This window comes from Balaenoptera ricei, chromosome 20, assembly GCF_028023285.1.
Source record: "Balaenoptera ricei isolate mBalRic1 chromosome 20, mBalRic1.hap2, whole genome shotgun sequence".
Lineage (NCBI taxonomy): Eukaryota > Metazoa > Chordata > Mammalia > Artiodactyla > Balaenopteridae > Balaenoptera > Balaenoptera ricei.
The window spans coordinates 20,893,322-20,909,448 of NC_082658.1; the positions used below are offsets into that span (position 1 = coordinate 20,893,322).

General features: G+C 38.9%; 1 protein-coding gene across 2 annotated transcripts in view; it reads right to left on the bottom strand.

Annotated features, from left to right (window-relative positions):
• STAT5B (signal transducer and activator of transcription 5B) overlaps positions 1-16,127 on the bottom strand; it is a 60,525-nt gene that overhangs the window by 24,711 nt on the left and 19,687 nt on the right. Inside the window, exon 2 of one of the 2 annotated variants that reach the window (XM_059908883.1) lies at positions 537-674. In XM_059908883.1, coding sequence (XP_059764866.1) covers positions 537-664 — 128 coding nt within the window. In that variant the 5' untranslated portion in view covers positions 665-674. Of the gene's footprint in view, positions 1-536; positions 675-16,127 lie in introns of those variants that run through there. The other variant, XM_059908884.1, reaches the window with a different exon arrangement.

Below are 16,127 nucleotides of genomic sequence, written 5' to 3' on the forward strand. Positions count from 1 at the left end.
AATCTTATCTTTAAAAATCCCAATAGTTATTCCATCTTCTTAAACTTTAAGATGGAATTAAATACCTTTTCATGGGTCACATAATTTTCTTTATAAATGTACAACTTTTAGAGCATTCACTATGTTATCTTTCCAACCAAACTTCAATATGGGGCTTCCCTGGTGGCACAGTAGTTAAGAATCCACTTGCCAATGCAGGGGACGTGGGTTCGAGCCCTGGTCCGGGAAGATCCCACATGCTGCAGAGCAACTAATCCCGTGCGCCACAACTACTGAGCCCGAGTGCCACAACTACTGAAGCCCGTGAGCCTAGAGCCCGTGCTCCGCAACAAGAGAAGCCACTGCAATGAGAAGCCCACGCGCTGCAATGAAGAGTAGCCCCCGCTCCCCGCAAATAGAGAAAGCCCATGCGCGGCAATGAAGACCCAACGCAGCCAAAGATAAACAGATAAAATAAATAAATTTATATATAAAAAAAAAACCTTCAATATGCTTGTGCTTCACAAAATATGATGGAGAAAACTTTGTTCACTTACCAAGCTTGGCTTTCAATCCACTGGGATAAGTAATGCCGCACCTCAATGGGGAAATGTTGACCATACAATGCTTGCATCTGATGAAGGGCGTCTCCTTGGAGCTGCTGGGCTTGTATCCACACAGCCATGGTTTACAATCTGTTAAACAATCAGTGGTTTGGGTGAGCTTTTTTTCTTCCCCTTTTAAATCCATTAGAGTAAATACTCGATTATAAAGGCCAGAGATAAATGCATTTCAGCCCTTTTTGATAGACTAAAGATCAGTATTCTTGAACTGAATTTTAGCTTCAAAATGTTTTCAGAATTCAGTGTGGCCATGGAAAGGTATATAACTGGGTCTATGAAGCTCTAACTATAAAATGTATTGAAGTCCTATAAGCAAAAGTACAAATCCAGCATTAAGGAAAGAACTGCCTATAGCTTTGATATCACAGACATGTTCTTTCTTTTTACATGTGTTCCAAACTTGAAGCAACAGTAAGCAGCATTTCAACAGTAATGATAAATATGCAGCACAGGGATTTTGTAAAAAATCACTTGTTTTAGATTTGGTATTCTGACTTTTAAGAAATGCAGTAAACATATTGCCATTTTAAAAAAGGCCCAGTAAAAGAAAATACAATATCTAAAGTACGGATGGAACCCTATGTATTATCACTATTTACCTGAGCAGTAACTGTTTGCACATAAAGGGCACAGATTTATTTGGAAAAATAACCCCAAGGTTCCCCTTCTGATTTACTGCTTAGGAATTTACAGAGCAATGTTCTGTTAAAATTATAGCATTTAAAAATCTTTCAGACATAAAAACAACACATTCCAGCTAAGAGTTAGAAGCAAGAACCATTATATTGCAATGGTGGGTAGGTTTTTAAAACACACTGTTGCTTTCAGAAAAACGGTTTTATAAAACTACCACGATGCCTTCTCAGACTCACCTAAGAATTTTTTTTTTAATTTATTTATTTAATTTATTATTTTTAAAATTTTTGGCTGTGTTGGGTCTTTGTTGCTGCACGCGGGCTTTCTCTAGTTGCAGTGAGCGGGGGCTACTCTTCCTTGTGGTGCGCGGGCTTCTCACTGCGGTGGCCTCTCCTGTTGTGGAGCACGGGCTCTAGGCACGCGGGCTTCAGTAGTTGTGGCTCGCGGGCTCTAGAGCACAGGCTCAGTAGCTGTGGCGCACGGGCTTAGTTGCCCCGCGGCATGTGGGATCTTCCCGGACCAGGGCTCAAACCCGTGTCCCCTGCATTGGCAGGCGGATTCTTAACCACTGCACCACCAGGGAAGCCCTCACCTAAGAATTTTTAATTCATTTGGCAGAAACTCTCTGGGATTAACCAGATTGTGACAGCAACAGTACTTTCATGGACACAAAGGGGACTAAAACGGAATGTTGCTCTAACACTGTGGAGGTGGAAATTCCACATTATTCCATAGTGTGGAATTTGGTATAAGCAGGGATATCTTGAATCCCATCCAAAACTATCTGGCTACTGATTTGCACGATTCTCCTAAGAACTGTGTTATAGTCAGGGTACGGTGAATTAGACCTTGATTTTGTTGAATACCAGAGACCAAGCAAGTGTGTTAGGAAACAAAAATCCCTTCTCTGTTAGTTGTAGTTGTCTGATCGCATAACACAGAGCTATTTATGGGACAAGTTAGTTAGCCAACAATGAGGTGTGGGGTGGGTGCCAGTTACCTATTTTAGATTTGTGCAATGCTGTAGAACACTTGAGCAGTGTACAATTTACAGCTTTTGAGCATTAAGGCTGGGATCACTGTAAGATCACCCAGGACATCAAATTTCATGGCTGAGGGTTTACTAGGAGAAAGACTGGGATAAAAGAGCTCTCTCCAGAAGTAATCCCACATTACAATCAAATATATGGAAGACATTTAATTGTACAATATAATTTCTAATCAAATGACTCATATCATATCCCAAGATTTTGGAAAATTGGAAGAGATACCAAAGCATGTTTTTTGGACAAAAGGTAAAGGGATGGATGGGATGGATGAAGGTGCTTTGGCAAGAATGATCAAGGAATGAAGAAAAGAATTCAGGTAGTATTAATCTCTTTTAGTGGTAAGGAATTGGAAAGAAGCAGGACCTCGCCATAGCTCTCGTAATGAATATGTGAATGATACCAACAGACACAAAAATTATCTTGCATCCTGCATTCATTAACCGAATTGACCCAAGAGACAGAAGGAAGACTGTGGGAAAATGTTTATCTTCAAAGAGACTCCTCAGTCTACCCAAATAAAATAGTATTCTGTTCACTCCCTATCGTCTCAGTCTGCTTTATTTTTCTTGGTATCATTTATCACTTCCTGATATTTACCACATATTTGTTTAATGACTTCCCACTAGGGTGAAATCACCACGAACACAATGACTTTGTTTTGTTTTCTGCTCTTTCTCTTGGCCTAAAACGGTGCCCAGCACATAAGCATTCAGTAAATTTTTCGTTGTTGCATAAATAAATATGTATACACAATTTAGTCAAATCTATCAGCTCTTTTCAAAGTCATCATGGAACAAGATATCAGTATGAAATACCAAGTCAAGAAAATGATACAGATTTTATAATTTAGGTGAGTCAATGGTCTATCTGTCCCTTAATCACATATGGCACAATTTGTAATTTAAAAATAATTACTTAATTAATTTTTGGCTGCATTGGGTCTTCGTTGCTATGTGCGGGCTTTCTTTTTAGTTGCAGCGAGCGGGGGCTACTCTTCGTTGCAGTACGCAGGCTTCTCATTGCGGTGGCTTCTCTTGTTGCAGAGCATGGGCTTCAGTAGTTGTGGCGCATGGGCTCAGCAGTTGTGGCACATAGGCTCAGTAGTTGTGGCTCACGGGTTCTAGAGAGCAGGCTCAGTAGTCGTGGTGCACGGACTCAGTTGCTCCGCAGCATGTGGGATCTTCCCAGACCAGGGCTTGAACCTGTGTCCCCTGCACTGGCAGGCGGATTCTTAACCACTGCGCCACCAGGGAAGCCCACAATTTGTAATTTTCCCTTTTAGTTTTTGTTAATTTGTTTTTGTCTGTTTCCCCACTGAATAAGAACAGTAAGTGAGGGAGCACGTTTATTCACCACTGTATCTCCAGTACCTATTATGGTGGCATGCCATGTAAGTATAACTTTATACTTAAATGTTGGCTGAGTGAATAAATACACACCAAATATTTGGTAAATATTTCATATGTCCTGCTGTCTGAGCATAATTCCAGGAGTCTACTATTGTTTTAAGAAAGAAATACTATGGCGATATGCCACATAGGTAGGAGTATTATATAAACGTCACACTGTTTTGTCAAGTTTTATATTAGTTCTTAGTTTTTATAAAAGAGTAGAATGCTAAGCTCTTAGAAGTTTTCAGAATATTTTTTATGGTTCTAAATATGAACATGCCATAATAGTTATTTTCTAAAATGTCATTTGAAGGGTAATAGCGGGTAAATATAAGGTGGTAACCACCTTATTTTGATAAATACAGTATAATTTCACTACAAAAAATGCTTTGATAGAGCTGGAAAGTAGATTTTGCCTACCAATGGTCAAAAATGTAAAATCAAAATACACTGAACAGTACAGAATCATTTTTATTTGACTTTTAAACTAAGAGTTATATACACATGGAATATGAGATGACCTACTGAGATTATCATGCAACGATTTAAAATATGCAGTTTAGAAAAAAACTACTTCCCCCCACCGACTGTATCAATAAAACCTAGAATCTAAGTAGTGCTTTTCTTCATACACGTCAAAACTTCACACGTGTCCTACACACATTATTAGGCAAAGCCTACACCTGGTATCTGCTGACTCCCTGTCCTTTCCCACTAGTACTCATCCAGCCACCCCACACATGCAGTGAACCCGTGTCTGTCCTCAGTTCCTGCTCTCTTCTGCTTATTTACGGGCACCTCCATCTTCAATGCGTGATGTTCTGACAAGGGAAGTGGTTTGTATCTTTGGTAAATCATCACAGGGGCTTCTCTAAAGACTGGGAAATGGATTCACAATCTTATTTTTAGCCAAAGATGAGAACTATTTGAGCTTTGTTAGTTGCATTCTTACTGTTCGTAAGCATTCCAAACAACCCCAAACAACCTTGGACGTAGAACCTTGTACTTTCTGAAAGCATAAGGTATCTACATTGACCTCATATATCTGGATATATCCTAGGAGTTCCAAATAAAGCAGACTCTCAGGCACTTGAAAAAAAGGGTTTCAAAGTCTAATAGGTCATAATGTTACAGGCTTATTGAAAACCGCAGAAATGAGTACCTGTTAAATAAATGATATGAGTGGGTGAGATTTAATGATAATTTTGTCCCAATAATAAATACCTTTTCATTAGATGCTTTCCCTTTTAGAAGTAAAATATAAACCTTTGTTAAAAAAAAAAACAACTCACTCTCTCTGAAGACTTCTAGAACGTTGTGGCTAAAGTAATGCTATCGTTAACCTGTCAAGGAGGAGATGCAGAGGACAGGACAACACAAGGTTCCCAAAGCATACCTGCCACCTGCAAGAATGAATTCTAGTTTGCGGTGGGAGTAGGGGGTTTCAAACGTGTACAGGGATTTGGTCTGCTGGATTCATGTATATAATTTAAAGCATTTTATAATTCCTATTCTCCATCCCATCACCACTGCCAAAGACTCTAAAATGGGGTTCAAGTTCTGGAGATAATGGCAAACTCACCTAAACAGAGTTCTACAAAATATTTAACCTCTTAAACCTCTCTGGGCCTCAGTTTATTTGTAAAATGGGAATAATAATTCTTATGTCTCTCAGGGGGTTGCTATAAGAATGAGTTAACATGGGTAAATGCTTAAAATGGTGCCTGGCTCATAGTAAATGCTCAATCTTATTCTGACTTTTTAAAAAATATATATTTTTTATTTTTTTGGCCGCACAGTGCAGCTTGTGGGATCTTAGTTCCCCAACCAGGGACTGAATGCCAGGCTCTCAGCAGTGAGAGTGTGGAGTTCTAACCACCGGACCACCAGGGAATTCCCTAACTTTTACAACCTTAAACTTACAAAGGTGGTTTCCTTCTCCCCACCTCCAATTTTAACTCACTTCAATTAAGTACCTTCCCAAAGTCAATCTTCCACAAAGAGCTCTTGCTATCTTTCTCCTTAACCAATATCCTGCACATAAACTTTACCTTCCTGTTAAAAGTTGGTATTCCCATTTCTTAATGAATTTCACTGGCACCAGGACTCCCACAGGTGAGACCTGATGGAGGCTGGTGGAAAGGCACTGGGAGGACTGTTCCCTCACCTCTGAAGGAGGGAATTAAGGACTGTGAAGGGTGGTGTAAGGAGAGCAAGGCTGCCATAAGTATACTAAACCCCAAAAAACACATCCATTCTGATGTGCTCTTCTGGTAGGCAGGAGCTAAGCCTTTTCCTATTCTTTCCAAGGATGCACCTGACTCCAACTAATTCAAGTATGAATTATTAGCAACAAATATTTTGATTCATCTAATAAATTCCAGAAATAAGAATGAAAACTGATTTAAAATAACATTTATTAGTGTTATTATCCACCATCCAGATTTATCATTTAATGTCATTTACTATCATTTACTAAACACTTGTATTATTTTATAACAATGAGTACTTTTATGAGTCTACCATTTAACCCCCACAAAAATCCTACGAGGTAGCCCTATTATTATTCCCACTTTATAGATGAGGAAATTGAGGCTCAGCAAATTAAACAGGATTGTAAAATGGTGTAACAATTTTGGAAAATCATCTGAAGGTTCTTCAAAAGGTTAAACATGGAGTTACTATATGACCCAACAGTTCCATGCCTAGGTATATGCTTAAGAGAATTGAAAACATATGTCCACAAAAACCTGTACACAAATCTTCGTAGCAGTATTATTCATAATAGCCAAAAGTTAGAAACAACCCAAATGTCCATCAATGGATGAATGGATAATATGGACATGAATGGAAAAATAAAATAGATTAAATGGAATATTATTTAGCCTTAAAAAAGGCATGAAGTACTGATACATGCTACAATATGGATAAACCTTGAAAACATGATGCTAAGTGAAAGAAGCCAGATATAAAAGGCCACATATTGTAAATTCCATTTATAGGACATGCCCAGAATAGGCATAGGCAAACCCACAGAAACAAAGCAGACAGGTGGTTGCCAAGGGCTAGGGGATGGGCAGTGACTTTTAATGGGTATGGGTTTCTTTGGGGGGTAAAATATTTGCCCCAGGTCCCACACTGCTGAGGGGTACCATCTGGGCTGGATCTGGGCAGCCTGGCCCCAGTCTGTACTCTACACTGCACCATGCTGCCTTTGTCTTGAGGACTTGTGGTGGTAGTTTGTCATATTATGTTTTGTACTTTTCTGCATGTTTGTTATATTTCATAACTTAAAGAAAGAAAATGAATAAGAAATTAGAATCAGAAACCTAATATTGCAGGGCTCTGATTTGGGCAAAGGCTTGGGCTGGTTGGCAGATGAAACAGAAGATGTACAAACAATGCTTCTGATCTGAAAAGAAATCTGATCTGGCAAGGAACCAGGATTCAAAACTGTTAATCATATCAGCACCATTTAATGACTAAAGGACTTTGGATGGAATATAAAGAGCAAGTTCTCTGGCTGTGTTTTCTGCTTTACTGTCAATACATCTCTTCAGTGGTGGTGATTACCTAGCAGTAGGAACTTGGAGGGACAGAAAAATATTAAATAGTAGCAATAAAGGATTCAGATTCTGCTCATATTAAAATTGGCCTAACATCAAGTAAGGTTAGAGTAAAACTATCCCATCTAGAAGTAGGTCAACACTGGAGCCATCTGCTCTTTAAAAAAAAATTTCTAAACACTACTTTATAAGCCATCAGGAAGGCAATTCTCTAATAAAATCAGATTATTAAACAGATGGGAAGCGAACAGAAAGAATAAAAGTATTTGGCTCACAAAGAAACAAGCAAGGAAAAATCTGCCAGGCAACATAGAGATGATAATATTCTGGGAAGACAATCAGTCATAAATCTTTACATCACAGCAAAATCATTACATATTACTTTGGGAAAAAGGAAGCAAGAGGGAGAGGGAGAGGGGGAAGGTCTCCCTCATGCCATACTGGCCCGCAGCTTGAATGCGTGTGCATTATCATTATCTCTGTGTTGAAATCTATTAAGCAACTTGAACAACCCACTTGGGAAGAAGCTACATCAATAACATTTTTCAGAGAACAAAAAACATTTACTGTAGCCCACAAACAATGACCATCTGCATTACAGAAAAGTAAGAAATGATCGGAGGCTGCCATGTAGCCCCATGTCAGCCTCAGAATTTCAAATGAGGGGTTTTTATTTTTAAAAATTTTTTTATTTTTTAGGCCGTGCCTCGCGGCATGCAGCATCTTAGTTCCTTGACCAGGGATCGAATCTGAGTCCCCTGCAGTGGACGCGTGGAGTCTTAACCACTGGACCGCCAGGGAAGTCCCTCTAATGAAGGTTTTGTTTTTTTTTTAAAGTTGTATCTTTTTTTTTTTTTAATTTAATTAATTTATTTATTTATGGCTGTGTTGGGTCTTCGTTTCTGTGCGAGGGCTTTCTCTAGTTGTGGCGAGCGGGGGCCACTCTTCATTGCGGTGCGCGGGCCTCTCACTATCGCGGTCTCTCGTTGCGGAGCACAAGCTCCAGACGCGCAGGTTCAGCAACTGTGGCTCACGGGCCTAGTTGCTCCGCGGCATGTGGGATCTTCCCAGACCAGGGCTCGAACCCGTGTCCCCTGCATCGGCAGACAGATTCTCAACCACTGCGCCACCAGGGAAGCCCCTAATGAAGGTTTATATCTATACCCATTTATACTGTTAAGACCAACTCATCTTAGACTGTGTCTCTCAAAAAGGTCGAATCCCACAGTTCAGGAAATAGAAATTCCTCAGCTATTACAATATACTGAGTTTCTGTACCATTTAGATGAAAGATAATCCCTTCCCTTCTGTTCTGAAGTTTTGTTTAAAAGGCAATTTATTAATAAATCTACACACGTTCCTATTATTTTCCTCATTAGAGTTCACAGCCTCCCTCTTATCACTGAGAAATACAGTATTAAATTTCCACCTAGCAAAATTTGCTTTGAAGGGCACCTAGCAGTAGGTCAACTCCTAGGGACAACAGTTAGACAGTATTAAACACAATAGTGAGAAACTAGAAATAACCTATATGTCCAAAATAAGAGACTGGTTAAACTATAACATATTAATCTGATGGAATACTGTACAATAATTAAATGAAATATAAAGGCTATGTTGAAATATAAGGCCACAGATATTTTCTAAAAGTATAAATAAAGGAATATTAAATGAAAAGTGTACACAGTATGTATGCTAGAAGACACATACCAGAGAAAGGTCAGAGAGAATTATAAACAGCTGTTACATTTAGGTGAAGGAGTTTTGGTACAATTTTTTGTAAAGTTTTTTTATTTATTAAATTTTGTTTAAAATGTAAAACCTGGGGCTTCCCTGGTGGCGCAGTGGTTGAGAATCTGCCTGCCAATGCAGGGGACACGGGTTCGAGCCCTGGTCTGGGAAGATCCCACATGCCGCGGAGCAACTGGGCCCGTGAGCCACAACTACTGAGCCTGCGCGTCTGGAGCCTGTGCTCCGCAACAGGAGAGGCCGCGATAGTGAGAGGCCCGCGCACCGCGATGAAGAGTGGCCCCCACTTGCCACAACTAGAGAACGCCCTCGCACAGAAACGAAGACCCAACACAACCATAAATAAATAAATAAACAAATACTTAAAAAAAAAAATGTAAAACTTGAAATATAAATTTAATAATCATGGGCAATTGGCACTGCTCACTAATCCACAGGAATAAAGCATAAAGGGACATGCAAAAGACATAGGAAGAAATATTTCCCATCATGACAGTATCCAGCTTATGGCACAAATTAGGTAGTCTTGATTTAAGTAGGGCATGAGATACTTATACATTTCTTAAAAAAGAAGTGCAGTTCGGGACTTCCCTGGTGGTCCAGTGGGCAAGACTCTGCGCTCCCAGTGCAGGGGGCCCGGGTTTGATCCCTGGTCGGGGAACTAGATCCCACATGCATGCCACAACTAAAGATCCCGCATGCTGCAACTAAACACGCGGCAACGAAGATCCTGCGCGCTGCAACTAAGACCCGGTGCAGCCAAAATAAATAAACAAACAAACAAATAAAAGAAACTATAAATGTTTTAAAAAAAAGAGAAAGAAATGCAATTCTATTACCTTCAAATACATAACAATGTTTTCAAGTAGTGGTTCAAGACTATTAATAGCTAAGATTAATTTGTAATTTTGACATCTATTTATATTTTATTTAAATCCTTTACAATGTCTTGCACTCAATAACTGTTCATATTATTTTTTTGTTTAATAAACCCTTCTTTTAGAAGTAATATAAAAGTAAGTGGCACAAAAATATATTTTGAAGTATTTTTTTGAAGTCCGGAAGAAGCAAAAAGGTGTTTATGTGGAGAGTACATAAAAAAGGATTAACAAAATTTTGGTAATTTTTGAACTTGACTGAGGAATCTATGGAAATTCATTATACACTATTCTTATTTTGTGAGTATTTGAAAATGTTCATACCGAAAAGTTCAGAATACCAAAAATTAAAAAAGGGTAAACTAGAACTTAGACCAGGTTGAAGATTAGTGATCTCAGAGGGAGCAGACTTTGAATCTGGGAGGTTTTCTTGTGATTTCTGAAAAAAAACATGGAAAATAGAAAAGACAAAAAAGAATATTTGAGAAAGTCATATTTCAAGGCAAGAAATAATACATACTTATTAGATTCATGTTTGGCTCTTTTTCATCTCTGACATGACTAAGCAACGGTCCCTGCAAACTTGTTCCGATAGTAAATAGAATAAAATACACAGAAAACCACTCCCAGCAGTGCAAGAATTCCTTTTTATTTTTATTTTTATTTTATTTATTTATTTATTTATTTTAAAGAGTTCCTTTTTAAAAACTCTATTTCCCTTACCCCTAATGACACACCTGGACACAACTGGCCTAGATGAAGGCCCTTGACAGTTCAAGGGTAACAATTCAAGGCCTCTAGAAGGACACAGTTACAAAATCAGCTCCCAGAAAGCCTTAGCCATCCGTTCTTAACTTTGCTCCTACTCAAAGGCCAACAGAACTGGGGGGAAATCTTCCTGTTTTGTTGATATCAACTTATTTTGTGCCAGAACCTATACCTAAAGCCAAAGCAAGGTTTGTACTCTCAGGAAGGTTGAACAAATCAGGCCAGGTTCCAAGAACAGAAAAGAAGCACTACAGGGCCACCTTGCTAAGGAAAGACTTTAGATAATTCCCCCAAGGTTACTCTCTACACATTTTATGTACATCAACACTAACGCTCACCCAACAATCTTTACTATTAACAGTAAATCTAGGAAAGAGACCAATAATACATTGGAAAAGCATGCCTATAAACTGAACTCAAACTAAATGCAGAAGAATACGGTATTTTGCCCCCTTTTCAGGTAGCTGTGTTCTCTGCACTCACCAATATTCATAATCAACTTCAGTTTTGCTTACAGACACTTACTTAAATATAAATCCTTTTGAAAAACAAAATAAAAAATGAACCTAAATATGTTTTGGTTAAAATAACGGAAGACTAAAATCTTTTCTTTTAAGAGAGAAATGGCTCATCAGCTAGTTCCTTTGCCTGCTCACTGGATGATATTCCAATTTGGAAGCCCAACCGTAGCTTTCTGAAGAAAATGCCAATGTGTGGGGTGTAATACTCACTGTATCTAAGTAAAACAACTCCTGCAGAAAAGGTGGGTCCAACAATGGGTAGCAGGTGTGGTAAGAAGTTAATTCTAGGGCTTCCCTGGTGGCGCAGTGGTTGAGAGTCTGCCTGCTAATGCAGGGGACACGGGTTTGAGCCCTGGTCTGGGAGGATCCCACATGCGGTGGAGCAACTGGTCCCGTGAGCCACAATTCCTGAGCCTGCGCGTCTGGAGCCTGTGCTCCGCAACAAGAGAGGCCGCGATAGTGAGAGGCCCGCGCACCGCGATGAAGAGTGGCCCCCACTCGCTGCAACTAGAGAAGGCCCTCGCACAGAAACGAAGACCCAACACAGCCATAAATAAATAAATAAATAAATGAATAAAATTAAAAAAAAAAAAAGTTAATTCTAATTCTGAGATGAAATGACATTTAAATAAGAGCTCATGTCTTGGAAAATAAAAATGTTTGGCCTCTCAGGAAAAAAAGGGGATCTAGTAAAAGAAATAATACTGATATTAGGACATTCAACATTAAGATTAATTAAAATTGCACACAAAGTAATTGTCCATAGCATTAACACTGGGACTTGGCAAGAAAATACAATTAGTTTTGCTAAAACAAACTACTTTTTCTGGAAACAGATACTCTCTCACTATCTATCTACTGGGATATCTACACACAACTTAGCTCCGTGAACTTGAGTGCATGTTTCTACAACACACTGCATTGAAAGACTCCCACCTCTTAACTAACAGCTTATGCCCCAAGACACCAGCCAGGATAACGACAGAACCCTTCTGTGTATACGTTCTTTCACAGGCTGCACTGTTACAGGAAGAAGCAAAGAGCAGCGATTTCCTTCCAAAAGGTCAGCTGCCACAGACAGACCAAACAGAAAGCAGTTAATTCTTGCCAACTTCCCCTCCTGCTTCTGTAGCTAGAACGCAATAGCATTCGGTTTCCAGTAAAGCTCCAAAGAAAAACAAAGCAAATGTGAGACCCAGAACCTATGTAATGTAGTGTCTCACTTGACTAAATTAAAGACAATAAGATCACATGGAGCTACACTCCTTAAACAGCAGTGGAACTCTTAAGAACTACCGGGTTTAATGTGGACTTAAACATGAGGAAAAGGATAGGATTGGAACCACATCCTAGCCTTTATACTATTGCTCCAGAAGTCTCCACCTAAAAATAAAGTGGCATTTTGGCTATAATAAATATGGCAACATATAAGGTCCCTAGTTGACTGATATAAAAATAAATCTTTAGCTTTCTTCTTCTCAAACTAAAGTCAAATCACCTGTCCAACATGCTAAGGCACTGGCCAGATTCAATGCTGACAATCAGTAAAAGCACATATACAAGGGATATATATTTTCTTAGATTAGACATGGTTTAAAGACTGTACAACTAATAACAAAAAGGGCAAGAAGACAGAAAATATGATATTAAATCTTCTTTAGGTAGTAACCCTGAATAGTTGCGGAACAATACTGAAGACTCCTAACCCCCAAAGAAACACCACCGCATTCTCACGTAGACTTCTTTAAATTAAGTGAGCATCTATGCATTTAATCTTCCCAGAGGCAACAAAATTAGATCTTTTGAGTTTAAAAGTGGAGAGGGAAGGAAAAACAAAAACTTTTTGTTTCCTCAACCAGATCGGTTCCTGGCTTAGCTATCTATGTGCAACTTACAAGAAAATGTGATGGGTCCTTCAGAAGGGCTCCTACAAGCATGTCATAGGGCTCTATGTGGTTTCTAACTCGTTAGTTTCAGGTTGTGGTGGCAACAGAGACACAAGGCTTTTTGTGAGACAAAGTCTTGTAAAGATTCTAGGCTTTGATGATGGAGGGTATGTAACCCCACTCTGAGAATACCTCCTTTGCAATGAAGACAGTTTGGGTTTCAAGGAAAAACTTATCAGTTTGTTATATATGCTAAATTAACTACTGCTACCCACACCAGAAACTGTTTCATGTTGGAAACAAAACAAACTATTAAATTTCTAAGCCTTTCCTACACTTAATCCCCAAATGTTAAATAACAGCAAAGGAATTAGCACGGGAAAGGAGAAAAAGGGAGTACTAGCAGCAGTAGTAATAGTAATAATAGTAACAGTAGTAACAATAAACATTCAAGGAACTCTTACTACGTCACGGACTGTTGCCTGCATGTTATATGTACCCTCATTTAACCCTCATGACAACCCTATGAGGCAGTAGGATTATTATTCCCATTCTATATAAGAGGAAGCAGGCTTAAGAGTTAGAAAATTTGCCCAAAGTCCTGTGTCAAGTAAGTGAAGGAGCTGGGAATAGCACCAGGCTGCCCATTTCCAGCGCTCATACTCTCAACCCCTGTGCTTTATTTATTAAAAACCTCACCTAACCGAATGAGTTTTTCCTGACCATGATACCTGTGGTTTAAGACTGCTTTATAATAAAAGCTACAAAGTAAATTAACAACGTGCAACTCACAGATACCAAAAATTATTTGACAATCCAAAAATGTTTTAAATGGGACACGCTTCCCTAAAGGTCAGAGAACATCAAGATGACAAACCTTCAAACACAACCAAAGGAAGCCACATTAGGGGTTTGGTGATTCACCTTCACTCTTCTCAATCAATCAGAAATCAGCTAAAAGCTCTGGATTATAAAAGGGAGTGGGAGGAGAAAAACGAGAATCGTTCTGGGGGTGGGTGATTTTCCAGTGAGGCCCAAACCTAGATCCTGACCACTTGTGTTCAGAATTAACACTGTGACATTTCCTATGAGAAGGGAGTGGTTACATTTGTTATATTTGTTCCCAAATTCCTTACTGGGTTTCCATTAGATACATTATTATCTATCACCAATATTTATCAGAGATCATTCTAAACTCAGGTTTTCTGCTGGCAGAAAACATTTCTCATTAAAGGGACAATATCACTAATACAAAGGTGAAAACAACTTGTGAACTATTCTAGTGGGTAAGATAGGAGAGTAAAAGATACTGAAGTCAGTTATCTTGATAACTGTTCACATGATACCAATAACTAAACATCAAGTTACCTGATGCTGATGTGAATATGAAGTTAGAGACAAGATGTAAATGGTAAATTCCTGTGATAATTGACTAACACTAATATGACAAATGTAGAAATAACTACGTTACTGTGCACAGTGCCCATTAAATATGAGTAGACTGTTAGGAGATCATTTGGGTTTACCAAGCCATGCCACTGAGAGGTACTCTGATGGGGAAGATGACGTCTGAATTTAAGTGTTGTCCAACATGTCATGGGGAAATCTGGGGCAGGGACACCTGGCAATTCCGTGCTATGAAAGGTGCCGCGTACAATCTTTAAAACATTTAGCTAAAAAAAAAAAATCAACACAATACTTGTATCCTATGTCTTTTATCATCTTGATCATCCAATTTTAAAAAAGATGGAATTCTTTAACCTCTCTAGAATTAGAATTTATCCTCCATTCTGGGCGTAAGAACCAAAGCATTTCTGATTTAGCTGTTGCTCAGCTACTAGACTGGAAGTTATACCAGGGAAGGAACCATGTCTCATTCATTTTGATTTCCTCGGCATAGGTACATGGTAGCTAGTCAATAACTGTGTGTTAAATTAAATATAATTTGGGTAGACCTCCATGTTACAAAAAGAAACTAAATTGGGGAAAATGAATGGTAGGTCAGTTATTTCCTTCAAGATGTTATTTTTAACACTGCGGAGGTCATTAACTTGAATCCTTATTACAGGAATAATGGGACTGAATCACACTTTATAGAAACTGTGACGGAGGTTTTGACTCATCATTGGTGCTAATCAAGGTAAATACAAATTGCAAGCTGTACCGCTCCATAAACATCGTGACAAGTTTGTAAAACAGAGCTGACACCTCCTTGCAGCAATTTCAAAGAGGAGAATTACATGACATGTGATGATGCTGATATGAGCTGAAATTCCAAAGAAAGCATCTTCTTTATGCAAACTAAACTGTTTCTTTCCCTTAATTATGTCTCAAGAAAGAAGTTGAGTATAAACAAGAAGCACAACGTATACCAACAATTCACTCCTTCGGTTACCATGCATACTACCAAATACAATCCAGAGTGATTTACTATTGTGCCAAAACAAGATGATGAGTTTCTATATCCAGAATGTTGATTAACGTTAGAAGGATGACTCAGGACTAATTGCATCGGTCTGATAGACACTGAACCTACGTTTTATCTCCTGGGAGTTCTTCAACTACAGGACCAAATGCCAACTCAGGAAGATATTTCAGCAAATATAACCACCTTTGACTACAGACTGTTTTTTAATTCAAGATGTATTTCCATGTAGCAAAGTAAATTTAGCAGATGAAAATATAGCCTTGAATTGCTATGGATGGCCCCTACCCCTGCCAAAAATGACAAGCTGCTCACTCGAAAGCTGTCACTAATTAGCAGCTGCTGCTGTAAAGAAAATCAAAGTAAGTGCCAATAAAAGCATATGGAACTGAAAGAGTACCCTATGGCAAGGAATGGGAAATGCAAGAATCTATTTGTGACTGGAAGGCTTTATAAATACCGGTCATCTAAATCTGGGAGAAGTGGGGCAAGGCAGTAATGGCAATCTATGTCCATTCATATTTAAGCAGGAAGGACTGGAAGATTCTCCTAATGTTCTGAAATTCAGAAATCCCAGGGTCCTGAGGTTACTTGAATTCCATCACAACCATTTCCACCTCTGCAACAGGAGCCAATCTTGGCTTTGGATAATTTTT